This window comes from Calidris pugnax, unplaced genomic scaffold (genome assembly GCF_001431845.1).
Source record: "Calidris pugnax isolate Ruff unplaced genomic scaffold, ASM143184v1 scaffold195, whole genome shotgun sequence".
NCBI classification, from domain to species: domain Eukaryota; kingdom Metazoa; phylum Chordata; class Aves; order Charadriiformes; family Scolopacidae; genus Calidris; species Calidris pugnax.
Window position 1 is genome coordinate 175456 of NW_015090918.1, and position 24085 is coordinate 199540.

The window sequence follows — 24085 nt, forward strand, 5'->3', positions numbered from 1 at the left end:
GATTTTATGCTTTGCTACTCCTAAAAACCTATTTCTGGAAGGCCTCTGTGTTATTTGGTTTTTTTCTTGGTTTTCTTAGAGATTTTAATTCCTAGTTCTTATCTGACTGCTCATGGTTGTAACTAAAGCTGAAGAATTCTATCCTCAGATTTGTAAGTCTGTTCTTTCATGAATGTTTCTTGGAGAAGTGAAGTGATTTGATCACCCAAAAAAACATTGGCCTCTTATGATGGATACTTCCATGATATTGGCAGCTCAGTGCTTAGCAGTGGTCAAAAAAGCAAACCAAGTACCAGGAGCTACTGGGAAAATCACAGAGAAACAGAGAATGTGCTTATGCCACTGTATAAATCCATCTTTTGTCCATATCGTTAATGCTGTGTCCAATATTGGTGCCCCAAAGGCAGCAAAAAGGATGATTAGAGACATAGAACAGAGCCCATATGGTTAAAAATTGAGTAGACTAGGACTCTCTGCAATCCAGAAAGAGAGTGATTAAGAGCTAGAGGTCTGTAAAGTCACAGTTATGAATGAGGTGCACAAGGTCTTTCTCTCCCAGTACAAGAAGTTTGAGGTACCAGAGGCCAGGTGGGCCCCAAGTTCAGAAGGAACAAGGGATGGTTCTTCAGTTCTTGTGTAGCAGACCTGAGAAGCTGGGTCCATATTGTGGGTGCCAAAAGCTTATATGGGCTCAAGGGAAGACTGGGTAATCATGGAAAACAGATCCAGTGCTGGTTTCTAATGGCAAACAGACTTATTTAGCTCAGGAAGTCCCAGTGGCCAGACTAGCAATGGAGGTTATCCTACTGAGTTGCTTGTTCTTACTTTTTAAGATTCATTTTTTAAGATTTGAAAATGGACTATATATATATTTGATGTGACCTGGTACCACTGCTTTCATGATAGCTAGAAACAGGATCTTAAATCTCTTTAACTTGTGTAGTGCTATATTATCAGCATCTTTTCCAAAGCTTCTCTGTGAACTTTAGCTCTGTTGTTTCTGGTATTAGTAGCCAGAAGGGAGAATACACCAAACCAGCCTGTCACTGCTGTGCCGTATCCAAATTTCTCCTTAGGACTGAGAAATTTAGATGGTCTTGTATAACAATACAATGGTTGATGGGGAAGTGTGTGGCTTCTGCTTTGCCTTTTTTGGCTTGTCATTTAGAATAATGGCTCTGCCTTGCCTTGGTGGCTAAGGTTCATTGTCATCCCGAATGAGAGTTCAGTCATTTTATTAGGCTCTAACTTATTTTATTAGTCCCCAGGAAGCCATTAGTGCAGAAAAGCCACAAATCGATGCTTTCTCTTCATAGCAAGTTTTCCAGCTTCCCTCTGTCAAATACTTAAGTGAAAATATCAGTCAGGAGCCATAGTTCAAATGCATAGAACCCACTGGAAATGATTAAGGAACTGTAAAGGTGATTTTGTGGGTTGTTTTTTTGTTGTTTTCTTTTTTTTTTTCTTGGCATTTAATTGTTTGGCTTCACTGGTAGCTTTTTTGTTTGTTTCTTTGTTTGTTCTTTACTTAAAGATAAACAAAGCCCAGTTCTTTTTTGATTTTTCTGAATCAGAATTTCAGTTTATTCAGTTGCAAAGGATGTCTCTAAAGTTATGTCTTAGAGAGGAGGAGCAAATATTTTGACTAAAAGCAAATGACCCGTTGCTTTTAACTGAATAAACTGTGTGACTCTTAAAGAAATTTGGACACGTTAATTTTCTACCTGCTCAAGTAGATATTAGTTTGCTTTTAAAAATAATTTTGTAAGGAGCAAAAATGCTTGATATTTTGTCCCAACTATTAATTAACAGGTGCCAGTACAAAAGCCCAATGTAATTATATTGCTTTGAAAGGCCAAAAAGCAGAAAGAAAAAATATTTTTGTAGAAAAAAAAAATATTTCAGTACCTGCATTCTTAAAACTCTACAGATTGAAATGGAAATAAAACCTAGTTGTTTATTGTTCTGATTAGAAGTAATAAACATTAAAAAAATAAATCCAGCAGTGTACCCTACTAAATTATGAAGTAACTGAAGAGTTGTGCAGAACCCTGAGACTTGAAATGTCAGAAATTTACTGCCTCTGTTTTTTGTATAATTCCTTTGTTTTGAAGATTTTATGCTTTGCTACTCCTAAAAACCTATTTCTGGAAGGCCTCTGTGTTATTTGGTTTTTTTCTTGGTTTTCTTAGAGATTTTAATTCCTAGTTCTTATCTGACTGCTCATGGTTGTAACTAAAGCTGAAGAATTCTATCCTCAGATTTGTAAGTCTGTTCTTTCATGAATGTTTCTTGGAGAAGTGAAGTGATTTGATCACCCAACAAAACATTGACCTCTTAATGATGGATACTTCCATGATATTGGCAGCTCAGTGCTTAGCAGTGGTCAAAAAAGCAAACCAAGTACCAGGAGCTACTGGGAAAATCACAGAGAAAGAGAGAATGTGCTTATGCCACTGTATAAATCCATCCTTCATCCATGTCATTAATACTGTGTCCAATATTGGTGCCCCAAAGGCAGCAAAAGATGATTAGAAACATAGAACAGAGCCTATATGGTTAAAAATTGAGTAGACTAGGACTCTCTGCAATCCAGAAAGAGAGTGATTAAGAGCTAGAGGTCTGTAAAGTCACAGTTATGAATGAGGTGCACAAGGTCTTTCTCTCCCAGTACAAGAAGTTTGAGGTACCAGAGGCCAGGTGGGCCCCAAGTTCAGAAGGAACAAGGGATGGTTCTTCAGTTCTTGTGTAGCAGACCTGAGAAGCTGGGTCCATATTGTGGGTGCCAAAAGCTTATATGGGCTCAAGGGAAGACTGGGTAATCATGGAAAACAGATCCAGTGCTGGTTTCTAATGGCAAACAGACTTATTTAGCTCAGGAAGTCCCAGTGGCCAGACTAGCAATGGAGGTTATCCTACTGAGTTGCTTGTTCTTACTTTTTAAGATTCATTTTTTAAGATTTGAAAATGGACTATATATATATTTGATGTGACCTGGTACCACTGCTTTCATGATAGCTAGAAACAGGATCTTAAATCTCTTTAACTTGTGTAGTGCTATATTATCAGCATCTTTTCCAAAGCTTCTCTGTGAACTTTAGCTCTGTTGTTTCTGGTGTTAGTAGCCAGAAGGGAGAATACACCAAACCAGCCTGTCACTGCTGTGCCGTATCCAAATTTCTCCTTAGGACTGAGAAATTTAGATGGTCTTGTATAACAATACAATGGTTGATGGGAAGTGTGTGGCTTCTGCTTTGCCTTTTTTGGCTTGTCATTTAGAATAATGGCTCTGCCTTGCCTTGGTGGCTAAGGTTCATTGTCATCCCGAATGAGAGTTCAGTCATTTTATTAGGCTCTAACTTATTTTATTAGTCCCCAGGAAGCCATTAGTGCAGAAAAGCCACAAATCGATGCTTTCTCTTCATAGCAAGTTTTCCAGCTTCCCTCTGTCAAATACTTAAGTGAAAATATCAGTCAGGAGCCATAGTTCAAATGCATAGAACCCACTGGAAATGATTAAGGAACTGTAAAGGTGATTTTGTGGGTTGTTTTTTTGTTGTTTTCTTTTTTTTTTTTCTTGGCATTTAATTGTTTGGCTTAGCTGGTAGCTTTTTGGTTTGTTTGTTTGTTCTTTACTTAAAGATAAACAAAGCCCAGTTCTTTTTTGATTTTTCTGAATCAGAATTTCAGTTTATTCAGTTGCAAAGGATGTCTCTAAAGTTATGTCTTAAAGGGAGGAGGAGCAAATATTTTTAATTAATTAAAAGCAAATGACCCGTTGCTTTTAACTGAATAAACTGTGTGATTCTTAAAGAAATTTGGACATGTTAATATTCTACCTGCTCAAGTAGATATTAGTTTGCTTTTAAAAATAATTTTGTAAGGAGCAAAAATGCTTGATATTTTGTCCCAACTATTAATTAACAGGTGCCAGTACAAAAGCCCAATGTAATTATATTGCTTTGAAAGGCCAAAAAGCAGAAAGAAAAAATATTTTTGTAGAAAAAAAAAATATTTCAGTACCTGCATTCTTAAAACTCTACAGATTGAAATGGAAATAAAACCTAGTTGTTTATTGTTCTGATTAGAAGTAATAAACATTAAAAAAATAAATCCAGCAGTGTACCCTACTAAATTATACTTGTTTTAAGGATATTTGGGGCATTTTGGCTCTTTAATGCTTCTAGTGGTGTGAAGTGCCTCAGACTGACCTGGAGTCTGTCCTTCTGTGAGAAACGTGTGAGGCAGGTGCTGTAAGTGGAGTGAAGTGTGTTGGATTCTGTTTCATCACACTTCTGGTTTCTGCCTATATTTTTATTAGCACAGTGGATTTCAAGTGTCGTTCAGCATAAAAATCAATGCCTGTCTGAGAGCTACTTATGCAGGTGGTAAGATATAAGGGCTTTTTCAACCCTGCCTGCAACTCTGGTTGTTCTGAACTCAAATAACACAACTCACCAGCCAGCCTCTGTCTTTTATCTTTGCTGATACAGCTGCTCATTGTGATTTAAAAGCAGCAGCAGACCCCCGTAGAGAAAGTAGGGCATAATAAAGGCATAAACAAGATCTGAAACGCTTTTAAAGTGCCTAAAATAAAAGCCAAAGTACCTAAATCCAACAAAGCCACTCAGAAATGTCCATATCAATGTCCCTGAGGGCATCAACAGCCCTGCCTGGCCTCCCCTCACCCTGCCCATGGTCCAGGACCCCCCAGTTCAGCCCAACTTGGGTCTTTCAGTCCCTCATCATGGGCTCACTCGGCCATGGGGCTGCCCTGCTGGGCCCCAGCTGCCCAGTGGGGAGCCTTCATCCAATGTGGTGGGGTGAGATGAACTAATTCAGAACCTGCAGTTGGCCACCAAGTCCCCTTGGAGGGCTCTGCCCTTGGGGGTTCAGCCAAGAGGATCAGCCCCATTGGATGGAAGAGGTGGTCCAAGCGCTGGTCCTGCAGAGTGGATGTGATCCCTCTATCCAGCTCCTCAGACTCTTCTCTGGGGTCAAATAATATGTACCAGCTGCAGTTCATATCTGCTCTGTAAATACTAATTAGTAAATATTTATAATTTTAAAAATGAAGAGCAATTTTTGCATCTTGTCTTAAAAATCCTTAACTGGCAGGCAATTAAATAGATTTTCTCAAGTTTATTATTTTCTTTCTGTTAATATATAGAATGATGATTGGTCAATAATTCTGAGGTATTGGAGACATCCTGGAGAGATGCTGGGTTGGGCAGAGATTGTGCTTTTATAGCAAAGGTTTAGAGTAAAGAATGCTCTTCTGCTTGCTCATTTTGAGGGGGAAAAACCCAACAAATCTGGCCCGCAATGGGGTGCTAAAAACAATAGTTTCTGAGAAGTAACAGTGATTTCTTTTTTAGAAGGATTTTGTCTCAAAATACTGGTCTGCAGCCTGACTTGTATTTCTTCAGGTGGGAAAGATGAAATACATACTCTAAAGACTTGAAAACTTAAATAAATCGAATATATTCAAATTAATGAGAACACATACTGTACAGACAGGTATTCCTGCTGGAGAGAGCACATCTTCAAAAACCACAAAGCTGGATGAAGTGGACTCTTCTTCCTTTACACAGTCATTCCTAAATCCATTAACCTTTAATAAATTGGATGGTTCTAAAAAACATTTGGAATTATCAATGAGTGACCTTTTCATTGGGACCAACAGCTAATGGTGCTGTTTTCTGAATCAGTTTTGGGAAACTTCATCCCCTCTGGTCCCAAACTTCTTCACCATCACCATTATCACTGCTCTAACTGCTCTTTTCCCCCAAGTGAAGAAATGCCCATTTGGGGATTTAGTGAACGGAAGTCAGAAACTGTTGTCTGCGGTGGTGAGGCACTGGCCCAGGTTGCCCAGGGAAGTTGTGGCTGCCCCATACCCAAAAACATTCCAGGTAGGTTGGATGGGGCTCTGGGTATCCTGTCTAGTAGAACATGGGCAGGTGGGTTGGACTAGATGACCTTTAAAGGTCCCTTCCAACCCAAACCATTCTGGGTTGTATGAAATCAGCAGCATGAGGTAAGTTTGGTGTGTTTCCCAACAGTCTTTTCACAGTTCCTTCTCTTTAGCATGCAAGGCCAGTTAGTGCCATCTGTCACATGTTTGTGATATATAGGCCACCAAACAAGGGAATCACGCTCTTACAGTGGAAAATGAAGAAATCTTCCCAGTAAAAGCATTAACAACATTTTCCTACTACCGTCAGAGCTAATTCAGGTCTTTGTAAATTCACTTCCTTTTAAAGGTGTGAAAACAAATAGTAAACTAGATGAAGTTACACTCTGCAAATTTGTTGTCACTGTCTATTCTGTTGGAAGTGCCTCAGACACTCTACTGGAGCCACCTTCTTAGAGCTGAAAATTTCCTTCCTTTTGATATTCTACAGCCAATCTGCTCTCTGGGTGGTTTTGAGAGGTAAGCACTGAAGGTGAGGTGCAGAGTTGAGTGGTGGAGTCGTATGGCTTTATATACACTAGAAAGCAATTTTTTTTCACAGAGCCCAGTGGTAAAAAGACTTCTAATTTGGCTGGTGAAAGTTCCAACTAATAGCCCCCTTTGAGCTCTTGTACCTGGATTCTGACCCTCTGTAGAAGATTGAAGTTATCCCTGCAGGAAGACCTGACTTTGGCCCATGTCTCCTTCTGTATTATAATTTGACAAGAACCACCAGAGAGACCTCAGAATCATCAAAGATGTTCAAGGCCAGGTTGGATGGGGCTTTGAGCAACCTGGTCTAGTGGGAGGTTTCCCAGCACTGGATGGGCTTTAAAGGTCCCTTCCAACCCAAACCATTCTATGAAGGATGCATCTTTAATTTTAAAAAATGCAGTTTACTTAAGGAGAAGAGTTTCTATTTCATTGGAATGGTTCAGTCACACATAAAAAGTAAAAATGGACAAATACAGCACATTAAAGATTAGATGCAGAGCACAGAATTTTAGATCTGGTTTCACTCAGTAGATGGACCATATCTGACAATAGGTGCCAGCACCTGAGAACGTGACCTTTGCAAGATTATACACTGCTGAAAATTCACATTTCTAACCTTCTCAGCTGCATTGTGTAGCCCTAGTCTTATGTATCTGATAAAAACAAAACCAATAAGAACATATGTAACTAAAATTTAGGATTTGGGAGATAACTGCAAAACTGTGGTCCTCATTTCATGAAATAATTCAATAAGGAAATTCCTAGCAGTGCATATGAATAACAGCAGAATGATCTTATGTACATGAAAAAGAAAGCATATATTCCTATGGAATATACAGATTGGTGAATCTTGCTTCGTGTGCCATGCAAAGATAACTGGCCTTTCCCCAGGAGATCTGAAGAAGGTAAAATTAACTATTACCATCCCAATCTAAAGTTTTAGCATTGAGTTATCACTTTTACGCCATCAGTATTTACTCTGTGTGACTCCAAGTTCCCATTTGTAATAATGAAATACTTACAAATCCCCTGATATGCTTTTGGCATGTTTTTATGCTCTTCACTGCTATGGAAAGTTGCAGGGAATTCAGTGTCCATAGTGCACAACACCATCCCATAACTGCCAGAAATCTGCATGTTTCTGTGCATTATTTCCGATTTTTTTTTGGACTTCTTCAGGAAAAGACGGCTCCAGATTTCTTTTCTAATCTTTAAAAATGTTTCTAAGAAAATAGTCTTGCAAGAGGTGAGCAGACAGAACAAGCCTAGATTATCAGAAACAACTTGGAGTAAGTGGCCTCATCCATGCTGCATACTCAGAATTTTGTGGTTTGGACTCAAACATTTCATGATTATTTAATTTCTTATGCTGGACCTTTCCTTTTCCAAGAAAGTGACAAGATTCACAGGGCAGAAATGGGGTTTTCACTGTTCTTGCTCTCTTCCATTGCCTTGGGAATTCTCTACTGCTTTGAGAGGTGCTCTGTGAAATCTCAACTGTCCCATTCCTAGGAAGGAAGGAACCATCAAACTTTTTGAGGATGATGATTTAGGGTTGTGTTCTGCATACCTGTAGAATTGCACACCACAAATTAATCTGCTAAAATCAATGGGATCTCATGTCACATCACCTGCTCTTCAGAGTACAATAACAAAATGTGGCCCTTGCAGAATGTGAGTGGAACTCACGTGTTATAGTATGATGACTTTTTCTGTGTATAATTTATATAACTGAGCAAATGATTTGTATGATTCCATACAAAATTTCTTCCAGAAGTACAGAATCATAAGAATTCTGTTTTCTTTTTATTATATTTTATTTCTACTTTAACAAAAAATACTTTTAGGTCCTTGTTGCTCTTATCCTTTGACTACTGTTAATCCTTTTCTCCTTTTATCATTTCCTGACAAACATTAACTGAGCATTCTGTACTCCAATTTTCTTTTCTTTCCACCTGAAATGTAGAAATTTAGACTCTGTATTAACCTAATCTCAGAAAAATCCCTCATGGACCTGTGCTGACATTTTCTTACTTGTTTAATTCTTCTCCACAGTGCGGATGTTTCAATTTCTTTTACCTCATTTATGTCGCTACCTGGAGTTTTTTGGTCTTACTTTGCAGGTAGTACATGATTATTAATAAATCCTTCTTTCTCCCTGTGGGCCGTATGTTTTCCTTCTGAAGTCTGCCTTTGCTTGTCTATTCCCTACGCTTCGTGGTACCAATGTCTTCGATCAAACTTCTTAAGTGTGTAATATCATGAATTTACACCAAGAAAACTGTTCCCAGCTGGTTTGCAGGAAAGCCTGAGCACCTCTTTAAAAAAATTCCATGGGGCATGGCTTGTGCATACACTAAACAAACCCTCCGGCTTGAAAACTTCCCCATATGTCTTGTCTCTCTTCAAAAAAGCACATTTTTAAAGCTGTTTCTGTGAGTTAGAGATAGCTGCAGGGGGCAGGCTGCCATCTCAGCCTCTTAACAGCTTCGTGGGATCAGTCCCACGGAGGGCAAGGGGATCAGCGTGGGGGCCAGCACTGATTTATTACGGAGTAATTTGGAGATTATCATCCATTCTAGATGTGAACATCAGCTCCTTAAAGTCCCTTGTGATTGAAAACAATACAAAAAATACAAAAAGGCAAACCTGACCTACCCCAATGGTAGTGATTACATGCATTTCTCATTTTTCTAAATTGTCTATGCCAGCTATAAAAAAACCTCACAATTTTTAATTAGGAATTGTACTATGATAATCTAACTAATTTTTTAGTACTGTGATAGATTTTGTATATGATTTTCTTTATTGTGGTAGTTTTTTTTTTTTTTTTTATCTTGGAAATAGGTATAATTGCCTGAATCTACTTGCTTTTCAGAGAGTGTAGGTACAGTTTGCTGGCAATTATGTGCTATTCAGGACCTGTAGTATCTGAATGTCATTATCTGTATTTGGAGAAGTCATATTATAAATTCAGGAAGAGAAATGTGAAGGTGATCCATAAATGCTGGAAAACTAGTTCCACAGCAATATCTCGTGCCCTGGTGGGCAAGGCTTTGTAACAGTAGGCTTTTATCTCTTTTCAGGCTGAAGTGTAGACATACATTATTTGAATAAAAAGCTTTTCTGGACAGCATGAGAATCACATGTCACAGGGCAAACTAATGTGGATTATTTTGCTGCTAATTGCAAATAAATGTCTTCAATGTATTCCTATATTAACCAAATTAAAGGAAAATATCCCGAGCTAGTATGTAGATTGTTCCAAAGCAATATTAAGTAATTTTGATAGAAAAATATATATTTGGGTGCAATAGCTGAGGGCCAACTTTCAACATTGAGGGTAGAAACTCTACCATAATTAGACTGAATAGGTAAATGCTTTGGGGTTCCTACAATTTGCATTTCCTTCTAGGACAAACAGTAGAATATAAAGGGTCAATGTTCTTGGCTTATCTGTTGTGGTAGTAAATCCATTTATTATGGTGGAGCAGTACTGATTCACAGTAAAATATAAAAGGTCAATGTTAACAGTTCTTCTTGGCTTATCTGTTGTGGTAGTAAATCCATTTATTATGGTGGAGCAGTGCTGATTTACTCCAGTGAAGCAACTAGTTCCTCAAGCTCAAAATATCATTACTTCTAGACACAGTTAACAGAAGCTAATTACAAACATTGAAATACTTTCAAAACAGGATGTAATAATTATGAGCTTGCTTGATTGAAAGAATCTCAGCAACAAAAAAATAACCAATTTGTTATAACACACTTTTTGCAAAAGCCTGCCAAACATAGACATGACCATTCAACAATTAATTGTATCCCTTGATGATTTATTTTATTTTTTAATCCTTCAATTTGCCAAAGCACGGTGAAAATACACAGCAGGAAATCTGCAACGTCGATCTGACTGCCTGAGAATGTTTTCCCACCCCTCTGACTTGTCCCTGCTGGAATAGTCTGCTCCGGACTCGGAGACAACCTGTTCCTTGGGATGTTACCATCGATGGCTTCCATCAGTACCTTCTGTCAGAGGAAGAAAGTGTTTTCTCTAGAGCTATTTTAATATTCATCTTGTCGGCTAGAATCCAGATTCAGATTAATGAATTAGGAAGTCGGCTTAATATGAAATAATTAACGACCCAGCAGCAGGAAAGGAACTAAAAATTGAAAGATCAGCTTGATTTAAATCACAAATTGAAACCAGTGATGTTTGTGTTTTTGACATTTCTGAAGATTGTGTTGAGAGGAAAATCAGATCTGGAACCCATGGAGCCTCTACGAGAATAGGACAGTATGTTAAATATGTTTTAGATTATTCTGTTAAAAAAAAAAAAAAGGCTTTTATTAGTTTCAAGATTATTTTCACAATTAATTTATACTTAGATAATAATTTGGCTTATTCTGCCTGGCAGCCCAGGTTAACCTGGTAGTCCTTTTCTTTTGTCCTTACCCTCCTCCCCCACTGGCTCCCGTTCATCATTCCCTTCTCCTGCCCTGTTTGCTCTCCTGCTCCGTCTGCAGCGTTTGAGACTTTGCTGAGACACAGATGGCAATTAATCTCCTGGAGTTCACCCACAGAGAATCAAGTTTTTATTTTAAAGACAGGCAATCTCCCTTATTTTATTATCCATTCTAATTTATGCCTATATTTTATTATCTATTGTGCCTATATTTTATTATCTATTTTAATTTCATTGGAAAAATCAAAGTTTATGTGAAATTTATTAGATGCTGCAGAATAATTAAACCCAACCCTGTCTCCAAAGCTATATATATATAAAATGTTACTGCTGTGATACGTTCTCTTTAAATACAGCACGCACTAAATGGAGTTATATTGCAATACCATTCTCTTTGACTTTTAAAGAGGTAATTGAGTGATCATTGCACGATTTTAATTTATATTTTTGCTCTTTGCATTCTGCAAGATCCTTCCTCCTTGGAGTGAATCTGTCTGTTTAATCTCTTGTGGTCTGATCAGAAGAGATTTTACTACTTCTCTCTGTAGAAGGTGTGGGAGGGAGAAACTGATTTCTGTATTTGACTATTGTATAGCTATATATATATATATTTTTTTTTTTTTCCTTGTAGAAGGCTTAAGTGAAAGTTATTCTTTTAGTTACACATGAGGCTGAGGAAAAAGCAGAGCTCTTTTAGTAAGCTTTTTGATAGAAGCGGCTCAGCAGGAGGCTCAGCACAGATGGTTTAAAGGGCTGTTGCAAGGGCTGAAATAGTGGCTGGACTTCCCAAAAAGCCTTAATCTCTTTAGGGAAAGGAGAGCTTGTGATTTCTCCGGCACTGAGCACGCTGGGGTCTGTGGGGAGCTGCTGCTGGCAGAGCTCCCAGGCTTTGGCCTCTGGTGGAGGTCACCATTTTATAAGGTATATAATATCAGAATTGGAAGAGATCCCAAAGTTTCTGTTTGCACGTTTCTTGTAAGTTTATGTTCATCAATGATACTGGATAGGCTCATAATTTCCCTGTTAGAATGCTATTACACTGGCTGAATTACTATAAAATTAGAGAAATGGGATTTTTACAGTGTAACCAGCAATTATATATATTAAAATGAGTTTCATCTTTGCATTACCTAATAGTGCCTATAGTGTTAAATTTGTTTCACCTTTGTGAATAGTCATGTATCTATTCCATACAGATACACAGGTCCCTTCCAACCCAAACCATTCTATGATTCTATATCAATTTACTCTAGTTTTCACTCGAGCATGAAAGCAAAAGTGATGTAGAGGAATCTGAGAGGGCTTTGTTATGGAAATCCCAGGGAAAAACATCTCCTGTCTCCTTCCCAGAACCCTTCAGTTACTACCTGCTGAAAAATGCTCTAATAGGTGCTAAGAACATTCATTTGTAATACTTCTCCCAACCCCAAAGAGTTACTCTAGTTTTCACTCGAGCATGAAAGAAAAAGTGAAGTAGAGGAAGCTGAGAGGGCTTTGTTATTGAAATGCCAGGGAAAAACATCTCCTGTCTCCTTCCCAGAACCCTTCAGTTACCACCTGCTGAAAAATGCTCCAATAGATATTTAAATGGGGGTTTGAGATTTGTTATTGTATTGTACACGTAAAACACGCGTTGGTAGTTGTCTTTTAGGTGATGGTGAAAATTGTGATCCTAAAGGAATGTACTGTTAAATATTTCCTTTAATAACATTAAAAGTATTAATCTTTGTGTCTTGAGAAATGTCCAGTTTGGGTAGTGGTTTGGTAGATACTTAAATGGGGGCTTGAGCTTTTTTATCGTATTCTACACGTAAAACACGCATTGGTAGTTGTCTTTTAGGTGACAATGAAAATTGTGACCCTAAAGGAATGTACTGTTAAATATTTCCTTTAATAACATTAAAAGTATTAATCTTTGTGTCTTGAGAAATGTCCAGTTTGGGTAGTGGTTTGGTAGACGTCAAAATTCATCTTGAATTTTCATCATTCAATGGGTCTCTGGTTTATTTTTTGTCTTACTTTGTTATGAACTGTTGCCATCTTGACCTGGACACTGGAACTTACAAACATCTTAAACCTGCTTATTGCCACTTTCTGAAGAATTGTGTAACTCCTCCTGTGTCCTATGGATAAACTGGAACCCTACTGGGGCTAATCTTTTAGAGAGGCCCAAGCAGGAATGGTTTGAAGTTAAGGGATCTCTCTTGATGGATTTATTATTCTGTGTCAGACACTTTGTCCATTGGAGAATAAGTGGAAAAATGATAACAAGGAGAAGACAGCCCAGACTGGTGTTACAGCTTGAGAGCTACCTGTATGTGTAGAAAGGTTTATTGAAATTGTGACAAAACCCCTTTTCTATAACCTAAGTGCTGGACACAACGTGTAATTCAGGGGATGTGTCAGGTTCTTACTTCCTTTTTCTTTTCTTTTTTTTTTTTTTTTTTTGCCACTTTATTTAGAGGAAAAATAAAACTAAAATTATCTGACTTTTAAATTATTCTGACAAACTGTTCTCTTACCTACACAAATCCATTTTTACATTTTATTGAATTAAATGACCCAGTGTTTCTTATATAAATGCTCTTTTATTCCAAAATTCACTCCTCAGCTGACGCCGGTGCAGAAACTTTGAGGCTTAGCGGGTCTGATTATCTCACCCTGAAACTTCAGAGTCAGCTTTAAATATTTATGCAAATAAATAATTTTTTTGCTGTTCCTCTACAGGATTGACATCTTTAAGTATGTGATATATGGTGTAGCAGCTGCTTTCTTTGTATATGGCATTTTGCTGATGGTGGAGGGATTCTTTACAACTGGTGCCATCAAGGATCTCTACGGGGATTTCAAAATCACCACTTGCGGCAGATGTGTCAGTGCCTGGGTAAGTGGTTAAGAAAGCTCTTGTACTTATGATTATTTCAACATGTTTGTATATTCATAGTGCTTTGTGATGGTTTTTTTTTTGTTTCTTTAATATTTTCTGATACTTCAGTTTAGCGGTTAAAAAATTATAGCAATAATTAGGGAACAATTTCTAACACCCTATTAGAGTGTTAGTGTTAGAAATGTTCTCTGTATTGGTTAGTCATGAAGAAACTCTTCCTGCTGAGGAGCAATTAATTCCACCAGTTGTTTGGGAAAGCTTCTTCTCTCAGCAACATAAGCTGTTGGGACAGGACTAAAAGTGTGTCATGCCTTCAGCGGTACTGGACAAGAACTATTTTTCTTACTACTATTTTCACTGTTATTTTAGAAATCTTGCCTGTTCCTCTTGGGATGAGCTGAGACCTGTCATCAGCTTTTGTTTTGATTTTAAAAGGCAAACAGTCTGTTATTTACTCCTACCTTGTCTCTGGTTTGGAGAGACCATTCACTTATGATCCTGAGAAATCTAGATTCAAACCGATTGTGATTTGTACTGGGACTTAAATGGAGGGATATCATACTAAAATTAATGACTGTTTGAACTGGGTTTATTTTAAGATCTCTCTTCAATATCAGGTAAGTAACTTTTTTTGATGTTTGACCGTTCTGTGTCTAAGGTAAGAGGCCTGGACACTTGGTTGCTGTTGGATATTTCTGCCACCACCACCAGTATCAACAAATCGTAATATCTGATGGCAAATAAATGGTTAAATGCAGCCAGGTAGATCTGGATGTTAAGGTACACCTGATGTTATTCTATATTTACAATTACTGATACATAAAATAACAGCCAGAGAGGGTTTCCCATTGTATCCTCCTGCAAATATCAGTATTTATTAAACTACAATACAGACTAGGAATGAATATAGACAATAGAGAATATTTTCCAGTCCCACTCAAGACTGTCAAAACTCGTATTTTGGATATCCTGACATTTAAGGTTAAACTAGACACAGATCATCTACACACTGGAAATTGGGGAATACAGCACGTATGCCATCCCTGCATAGATGTAATGTGCTCCACAGAAATGCTGCTTTTTCATCTTTTTTTCCTTTATTCCTGTCAACTCTGTATTGGTTAGTCATGAAGAAACTCTTCCTGCTGAGGAGCAATTAATTCCACCAGTTGTTTGGGAAAGCTTCTTCTATCAGCAACATAAGCTGTTGGGACAGGACTAAAAGTGTGTCATGCCTTCAGCGGTACTGGACAAGAACTATTTTTCTTACTAATATTTTCACTGTTATTTTAGAAATCTTGCCTGTTCCTCTTGGGACGAGCTGAGACCTGTCATCAGCTTTTATTTTGATTTTAAAAGGCAAACAGTCTGTTATTTACTCCTACCTTGTCTCTGGTTTGGAGAGACCATTCACTTATGACCCTGAGAAATCTAGATTCAAACCGATTGTGATTTGTACTGGGACTTAAATGGAGGGATATCATACTAAAATTAATGACTGTTTGAACTGGGTTTATTTTAAGATCTCTCTTCAATATCAGGTAAGTAACTTTTTTTGATGTTTGACTGTTCTGTGTCTAAGGTAAGAGGCCTGGACACTTGGTTGCTCTTGGATATTTCTACCACCACCACCAGTATCAACAAATCATAATATGCAGCCAGGTAGATCTGGATGTTAAGGTACACCTAATGTTATCATATATTTACAATTACTGATACAGAAAATAACAGCCAGAGAGGGTTTCCCGTTGTACCCTCCTACAAATATCAGTATTTATTAAACTGCAATACAGACTAGAAATGAATATAGACAATAGAGAATATTTTCCAGTCCCACTGAAGACTGTCAAAACTAGTATTTTGGATATCCTGACATTTAAGGTTAAACTAGACACAGATCATCTACACACTGGAAATTGGGGAATACAGCACGTATGCCATCCCTGCATAGATGTAATGTGCTCCACAGAAATGCTGCTTTTTCATCTTTTTTTCCTTTATTCCTGTCAAATGTCACTAGAGGATTATGGCACTTCGACTGAGTATTGTTTTAAAGCTTTTAAATAAATATATAAATAAAGACGGGGAACATTTTAATAAAGAACAATCATTGCTTATACCAACACCGCTTTCATCTGGAGAGAAATCTCTGATCCATATTCACTGCGAACCTACTGAGCTGGTTCAAATTCTGTACAGAGCAGCACATTTTTCAGAAGGTTATTATTTTTTCTTCACAGCTCCCATAAAAGCCTGTCTTTGGTATTGCAGCAGAGCAAAGCTGCATCCTCTTTGATGCCCTTGCAGTACAAACTCCAATTCTATAGTACGTGTCTAGAAGAAATGAACAGTTAAACATCTATTCATTAAATTGATTCCTTCAGCATTTAACTTTCCTCATCAGTAATTTGTAATGTTTGTGTTTTATAAGAAACCTTGGCTTTCATGTTGTGTGGCTAGGGTTAGGGCTGTATACTGTTTATGACCACAATTAAAATAAGCCATCAATTATTTCGAGTTAAAGATACATTGTTATTATTATTCTTGAAGCTAGTGGAAGTTTTTTCTTTCACCTGGAAAGGAAAAATAAATCTGTGATTTGATTGTTTGCCTTATTCTGATGCTATATTAGTAAGCTTGCTATACAAATGTCTGGAGCTGTTTGGAGTTATTATTCTGGATTTTGCTTCTGTGCTTTAGAGGTTTGAGAGCAAGACAGTATATACAGCATTTTTGTCAATTAAAACTTGAGATTTATTTTATCTCATATTTAAAATTCTTAAGTGACAAATAACAGTTTACATTAACAAAAAAACCCCAACAAAACACATTTAGAATTAGGCAATATTTCAGTCCAGCAGTGACATATTTATAAGTTATTCAGTTCCTTTAATCATGCAGTGATATAAAGAAATAAGTTGTGACAGCAACAAAAAGATGACCGGAGAGGTAAATCGAACCTAATCAGTATCCTTGAGTGTCAAGCCCAGATTGTTCTACTCTTATGCAAATTTGCTGTAATAAATTTTGTGCTGTACAGTGGCCAAAATGAGATCATGCCATTGAAGAGGACTGGCAGATACTACATGTTGCAAGAAAGCTTCCTTGTGTACAATTTAGAGATGGAGATTTTGTAAATATCAAAATCTAAGCTGTCAAAGACTAAGCAGTTGGTTTCTTTTAGCAATACCTTAATACTAAGAGAAATGTACACACAGGATATTTGTTGTTCTGAAGAACTAAAATGACAAAATTGGCTCCAAACCAAAAATACCTCTGTAAAAATACAGTTGTGACGATGATTTCAAATGAAATTTGCTGATGTCTTCCTAAAACCAGTTTAGCATGTGGAAGTTTGAAAATGAAGTCCTTCTGCTGTACCGTTGTCACCACTTTCTTCTCATTAATATTTTTCATCAGCATATTTATTATGCCCGTGACTAAACCTATTAGGAAAAGGTAGGAAAAAAATATCAACAAAAAAATTCAAGGAGGAAAATCTTGTTTTAACTTGGCATGGACACGCTGTATTTCTCACTGGAAATCTGCAAAGTAACGCCTTTTTCTTCTTTCTTATCAAAACACCCTTTGAAAAGCAGGCTTTTAAGAAAGAAAGGGAACATCTAGAGAAACTTTGCCTGTGCCCCTCCTGACCCCACTCCTTCACTCTGTCTAACTCACTTTCTAGATCTAGAAAGGAGGACAAGACGGGTTTACATAGTGCTTAGAGACACAGTAATGTGAGGAGTTCTTTTGTATGGTTTTCTTTTGGGGTTTTTTTGTTTGCTTGTTTAATCTCTTTAATCAGAGTTAGGTTGATGGTTGGACTAGATGATCTTGAAGGTCCCTTCCAACCCAGAAGATTCTATGATGAACAGGAGACAGGCCTGAAACTCTGACACTGTTTGTATATTTGCGATTTAATATCCTTCCTATTTACAATCAGAGAGCTTGGTCACAGAAAGCCTCATTTGCACCTTGTTTGAGAATGCCTGCTCACAGAGGCAATAAAAAAATGTAGAAAGAAACACAAATGGGGCTGTTTTTTTTCCTTGAAAAGTTTTACTCTTATGAAAATTTAATGTTATGAAATGGGAAAGCGCTTCTTTTTATTTCATCAGAAAACATTGGCTAAAGATTTCATTCTGGCAGTTGCATTTCTGTTTCTTTCTATCTTAGCTTTTAAAAGAAACATGTTAAGCTTCCAAAGATAGATGTTTTATATTCCAAGTTGCACTGACTAATGTATTTTCTGTATCTTGAGTATTTAGGAAGCTTTTATATTAATGAGTGAAAGGGATTTTTCTGCCTTTGAAAATTATTTTGGCTACCTATGTGCTCTTCGACCCCCACTTCTTGAGCGCTTCAACTAAAACTTGAACCTTCCCAAATATTTTTAGATTTTATTTTGCAAGAAAAAGCACAGAAACTTTGCAGATGTTCTGAAAAACCCTCTGGAAGGGATGTGAACTCGTCACCGCCTCTTGCCCGCACCAGGTGAAACGGCATCATGTTGACCTTTGATGCTCCGTGTAAGGGGAGGAGGAGAGTTGGGTGCTGGCTCAGCTGGCTTTCCCACCCCCAACAGATGCATCCCTTCTGAATGTTAGAAATGAAGCTCTCATTTCTGAACACCAGATACTGTTATCTGAATATTCTGGTGGCAGAATGCTTGGCTGAGAGGGTGAGGGACCTTCCTTCTGATGGGACACTGCTGCCTCTGAGGAACGTAGGATGCTTCATGCCACTGCTGATTCATTTGTGAGAAAGAACCTTCTCTTCGAGACAGCAGGTGTACTCATGGGTCTGGAATCCCTTAATCCCATCTTAAATAAAACGTCTAACAAACCTCCTCTCCCCATAAATGTTAAGTAGTGAATGCCTTCACCAGTTTCAGACACTGGTGTGGGAAATGGGGAAGGAGGGATTCGTATGGTGGTCTGACCTTTCAGACCACATAGTTAAAAAACAGAATCGTCAATTATTGCCACAAATGACCCAGAAGCTGGTGGAGAAGTTAATTTCAGAGGGAATATATTGCGACATGGATGTATCCCACCGAACTAGGAATGTCACTAGGGTTGCCAAGAGAAGGGGTCCTTCAGTAGTTAAAGGAGGAAGGTGGTGTTATCATCAGTGGGACTTTCTCAGATGAGCTGAATATTTCTGCAAGTGAATTTCCTATTTTCTGCAAAGAGAATAACCCTCTTTTGATTTGGGTCTTTTACATTAAGCACTTCAGTCAACTCCCTAAATGTAGTAGGATGTATCCTGCTCGACCTCTTTAATTGGAGTGTAGGTGAGTACCATTTGCTGTCCAGACACTGCTGGAGTTAGCAAATAAAATAAAACATGTTAATGATCTTACAGGTTTCTGGAATTCATCTTATCTCTGGATACTAGACTGGTGTCAGGAATTTTTTTGAGAGGACTTTGTAATCTTCTGTGCTTGTTCTTGACATAGGAAGGAGAAGTACTGAAGTACTTCAGTGGTTTCAGAGGTTCTCTCATCTTTATGCCATTACTCTACCAACTGCATTGTTAATAGACATATGGATTCTTCAAAAGATATAAGAATGAAAGTTATTATTTTTTTTCTCTATATTTGTAATACTTTTTAGAGAACTTTTGCAATGAGCTCAGAAATAATTTGGGGATATATTTCTAGATGCTGACTGTACTTTTGGTCTGTCCTATTTCTGCCATCTTTTTTTTCTTTATTTTATACTTCCAGATTTTCTCACTCAGGGATATCACACTTCTAATATCACTGTTTCATCTGTTTTTTCCTCTTCTCCCATAACTTACCATGTATTTTAGATGCAACCCTTTTGTTGACCACAGTGTCCGTTGCTCCCTTTAAGCGTGGTGCCAGAGAGTGCAACGTGTCCTACCAGCACCTTCTTGGCTTCCCTGGGTCCTGCTGCCTATGGACTGAATTTGTGTTGTCGGTGATAAACTAGACAAAAGGGTTTTGCTTCAGATTGTGCTGTTGGTCTCTTTCACATCGAGGACAGAATTTTTCCTGGGCAATGCAAGCTCAGTCCATAACTAGGGGTTTGTTTTTTTAATGAAACTCTTTTCTCAGAATGTGCTGTCGTACATTTCCAAAGCGTGCTTGGCTCTGGGAGCTGTTACACCTCCTCCCTGGGCTTTACCTTTCTGTTATGAAGCACCATAAATTGTTCAAGGTGACAGCTTTATTTCCCCCAGGTTCAGGAAATCCTTCTCGGTTTTAACTTGAATGGCTTCATCAGATAATCACAGTTTTCCCTCAACATTGTTCTCTCCCAGATGCCTTATTCTTTTTCGGTCCATCTACACACCTTACTCTATTTATAGTTATGTAAACCCGTGAATGACAGTGGCATTACCATAAATTCACAATTTTGTGGTCAAAGATGTGTCCTTTATCCACTCCCAGTGGCACCCAGCCTGCTTGTTTTTTCATTTTCCCACTTAAAGTTACTATTCCCAAAATCCACATAAATCATATACAGCTTTTTGTTCTTTGTATCAACTGCATCTTCCTTTTGATGCCTTATAGTTACCATTTAAATTCAGAGTTACCATTTTCAATGTTTTTGGTATTCCTTGCCCAGGAAGGAGGAGAGAAACTTGTAAATTTTTCCCCTCACTGCTTATATCCTTTTATTTGCACACGATGATTCACATTCAAGTTTAGCTGGCCAGACCTAGCAAAAGCGAGTATTTTTATCAATACTTCTTTCATTTAAAGAGCTTGAACATTTAAGGTCATATTTTTAGAATCCTCTGGATGATTAAAAGCTGTGTTATTCACTTTTGCTGCTTGACAAGAGACCAAAGGTGAAAGGGAGGTCCCTACCCTTTGATTCTTTGCAAGTCCCGGTAAGAAAAATCAGGAAAGAACACATGCTCTTATTTTTGACAACCAAACATTCACTTAGAGTGACACATCTGCTTTAAGAAGTTATAAGAGTATTATTTCTGCTTTCTAGTTTAAGCTTCACTGTCTTGTTCCCAAAATCACAGGCTTGCCAATGCAAAATATGTAAACAATTTGTACTGTGCAGTCAGTTCCCATCTGGCTCTTATCTTTTTTCTGTGTACAGAAAATTTGTTGCCATTGAAAACCATTATAGTACTCATCAGGTTTTTTTATAAATAGGTTATCAGTAATTTAGAAGCAAAATACCTGGAAAATTTACTCCTAGGACCTGCCTACATTGGGTTGTGATAGAACGGATTGTTTTTTATATTTTATGTCTTTAAATTGACTAGGCATGTGGCATGAACCCAGTCTGAAGAAAACCATGAAGGAGCAGTATTTAATGAAGCTATCTACTCCATTTAAAAAAAAGAAAGCAGTTTTAAAGCCAGAGTATTTATCTGTAATTACATTTAAATACAAACCCACTATTTTAGCTGTATTCCCAGAGAGGACACTGAATTGTTAGAAACACCACTGAAAAGAAAAAACAAAAGGAGGAGGAAAAACTTTGAGACAGTGAAAATATAAGCATATACATTTTGAGAAAAAGTAATTCCTATCTGGAATATTATAAAATTACATAGGAAATTCTGCTGCTCTTCAATATCAGATAAGATCAATGCTCTATGTAGGACTTCAGAAGCCTGTTGGACAACAAAAATGATAGTCTTGCCTGAAGGTCATATAAAATAACTAGCACTAATGACTTCAAGCAGAAGAATGCTACAAAACCAAAGTTCTAAAGAAGATTCAGAAATAATAATAATAATACAAAAATAGTATAATTGCTTTAAATTGGTTTATAAGGAAGTACTAAAAAGATGAGTTATAAAATCTTCAGGAAAAACCTAGTCTTGCATCAATGCAAAGTCATGTTCTTCAAACATGTATGTGCTGACAGTGAGTGGATTTGTTTACAAAGCAAAGTTTCAAAAACTGAATCAATTTGTTAGAGAATCTTCTATTTTTATTTCTGATACAGCTGTGGAAATCTCCTCCCCCACTGCTACTCATAAATCAATTCAGAGTAAGTCAGAAAGTAAACCAGATTTTTTAAACATCTAAATAGTTATAAAGCAATAGACAGCAGAATATGTCAACCTTGAAATAAGCATTTAAAGGAAATTTTAGAAAAATGTACATACAGATGAAAAGCAGAAAGTAACAGTAAGAATTGCTATTAATTTTGTCAAAAATCACTTTTTCATCCACCTAAAATGTCTGTAGAAGAAGAAAAAAAAAAAAAACAACCAAGAAACCAAACAAAGCAGTTCCATAAAATGGATGCTTCAAAATTTAGAGCTTCAGGGATTTAGTTTTCTGGTAATAGACTTTAACAATCTAAGGAATGTTGCATTACGTATTATTTAGTATGTTCATGAATTGCAATCAGGCAAACCTGAGAGGTCTGTACCATTATGAGGAGAAATTTGGACCAATATTGGCTTTTTTTTTTTCCTCTTGAAGCAGTTGACTTGAACACAAGCCAAGAAGAATCAGCCACATGACAGTAATGGCAGAGCATGAAATGTATCCATGTTTCAACAAGCCTCCTGGAGCTGTGCCTGGGTATATAATATGTCAGGGAGAGAGAGATGGGATGAACATGTTTTGGAGAGGCAATAATGAACATCCAACAAGTGATTGTTAACAATGAGAGTGGTATTTTAGCTCAAGCAGAAGAGACTTTGTCAGTGTGTCTGTTCTGTGATTTATAGGGCATTTAATGGTAATATCAGAGCATCAGTCTCTTTCTTCCAGCAGCATTGTATGTAAAATGAGATAAATTGAAATACTTCTGCTTCATCTTCTGTTCAGGAATGAGGCATGAACGTAGGAGGTTCTCCTTAGCACAGACACAGGAATGGTAGAGGAGGCCATTTGAGTGTGAGCTAATTAACACTCCTCCTTAACCGTGTTTAGATTTCATGGTGTGTGTAAGAGAGTGTGTATGAATACCACAAGAGGCTGGTGAGGATGGCAAGGGGTGATCTGTAACGTATTAAGTGTTGATATATCAATGAATTTATAGAGATCTGTGTTATTTTTTCAGTTTCTCATTTGAACACTTAAGGAAACATTATGGTTTATTTAGATTTAAATAAATATGAATAATATTGCGCATTCTGGTCAACCTAATATTTTCAATTAAGCAGAAAAGGCTTCCTTACTTGCTCTCTCCAGTATTTGCATGTGGGGAACTATGCATTTAAAATGCTGTTGCAAAAAATATTGGGAAGAGGTTGAAGTGTTTATGTAGAGATTCCTCTTTAAAAGTGCAAAAATTGCAAAATTCTGTTGGATGAATTCTGAACCTCCCAAAAGTAAAAAGAACTAAACACCTATAGGGCAAGGATACAGATTGTGAGCAGGAACAAAATATCTCATATTTATTCTAATCTATGATAAAAATGTATTGATCAAAGCAGGTTACTGAGCGGGACCATAGGTGTAAGGTGTTCAGCAGAGCCTTTCATTATAGAAAATATAGAATGGACAATAAAAATATAGAAAACAGAATGCAAATAAAGGATAGATCTGAGGTAGGACCACACGTAGTGCTTTTAACTCAGATTTCCTGTAAACTGCAGAAAGAACTCTCAGTGCAACTTCATCCAGACAAAGTTCAGCAGTTGAGAAAATCCATGGTGACTGCAATGAATAATTGAAAGAGAGTCTGTAAATGTGCTTGTGCAGAATGTGCACAGGGTAAGGAGGCAGCAGCATTAACTCGGAAGAATTTCTCTGAGAAAAAAGGGACAAGGCTGAGGCATAAGGCCTAAAAGCCAAAGGCCGTTATGAATTTAAAGCTGGGCAAAATGCGAAAGCTAAATACATTCTTATTTGTATTGAAATCAAATCTATAGATGATTGAATGTGAATGTTACAGAGAGGGCAATTGGGGAAGAAATGGAAAAGATCTTCCTGTTCATGCTTTTGGGTTGCCATCAAATAACACAAGGGACCTTGTTCTGCCCTGCAGTTGGGAACCAGGACTACGCAACGCACTGTGGAGGGTAGGTGCCTCCCAGTTAGTCCAGTTAGAGACAGCCAGGCTCTCCTTGGCCTCCTCTTCAGGTTATGTTCTGCACTGGTTTCACCGTGGTGAAACCTACCTGAAAGGTTTCGCCATGAAGCCACAGAGGCTTTTGGCAGGATGGAGGTACATGGTCTCTGTAGATACAGGTTTGATTTCTTGATAAAACTGTCCAAGAGAATTTCTCAACCTGTGAAAAGATTTGGAAGGAACCTCTGAGATCATCCAAGCTGAGAGTATACAATGAAGTTACAGGACAATAAGTCTAGATGAG

At 37.5% G+C, this 24085-nt stretch overlaps 1 protein-coding gene across 1 annotated transcript in view; it reads left to right on the plus strand.

Moving 5' to 3' along the window:
- The window catches only part of GPM6A (glycoprotein M6A), a 126604-nt gene that overhangs the window by 87178 nt on the left and 15341 nt on the right, over nt 1–24085 (plus strand). Inside the window, exon 3 of the mRNA XM_014949701.1 lies at nt 13642–13798. Within this exon, the coding sequence (XP_014805187.1) occupies nt 13642–13798 (157 nt within the window). The remainder of the gene's footprint in view (nt 1–13641; nt 13799–24085) is intronic.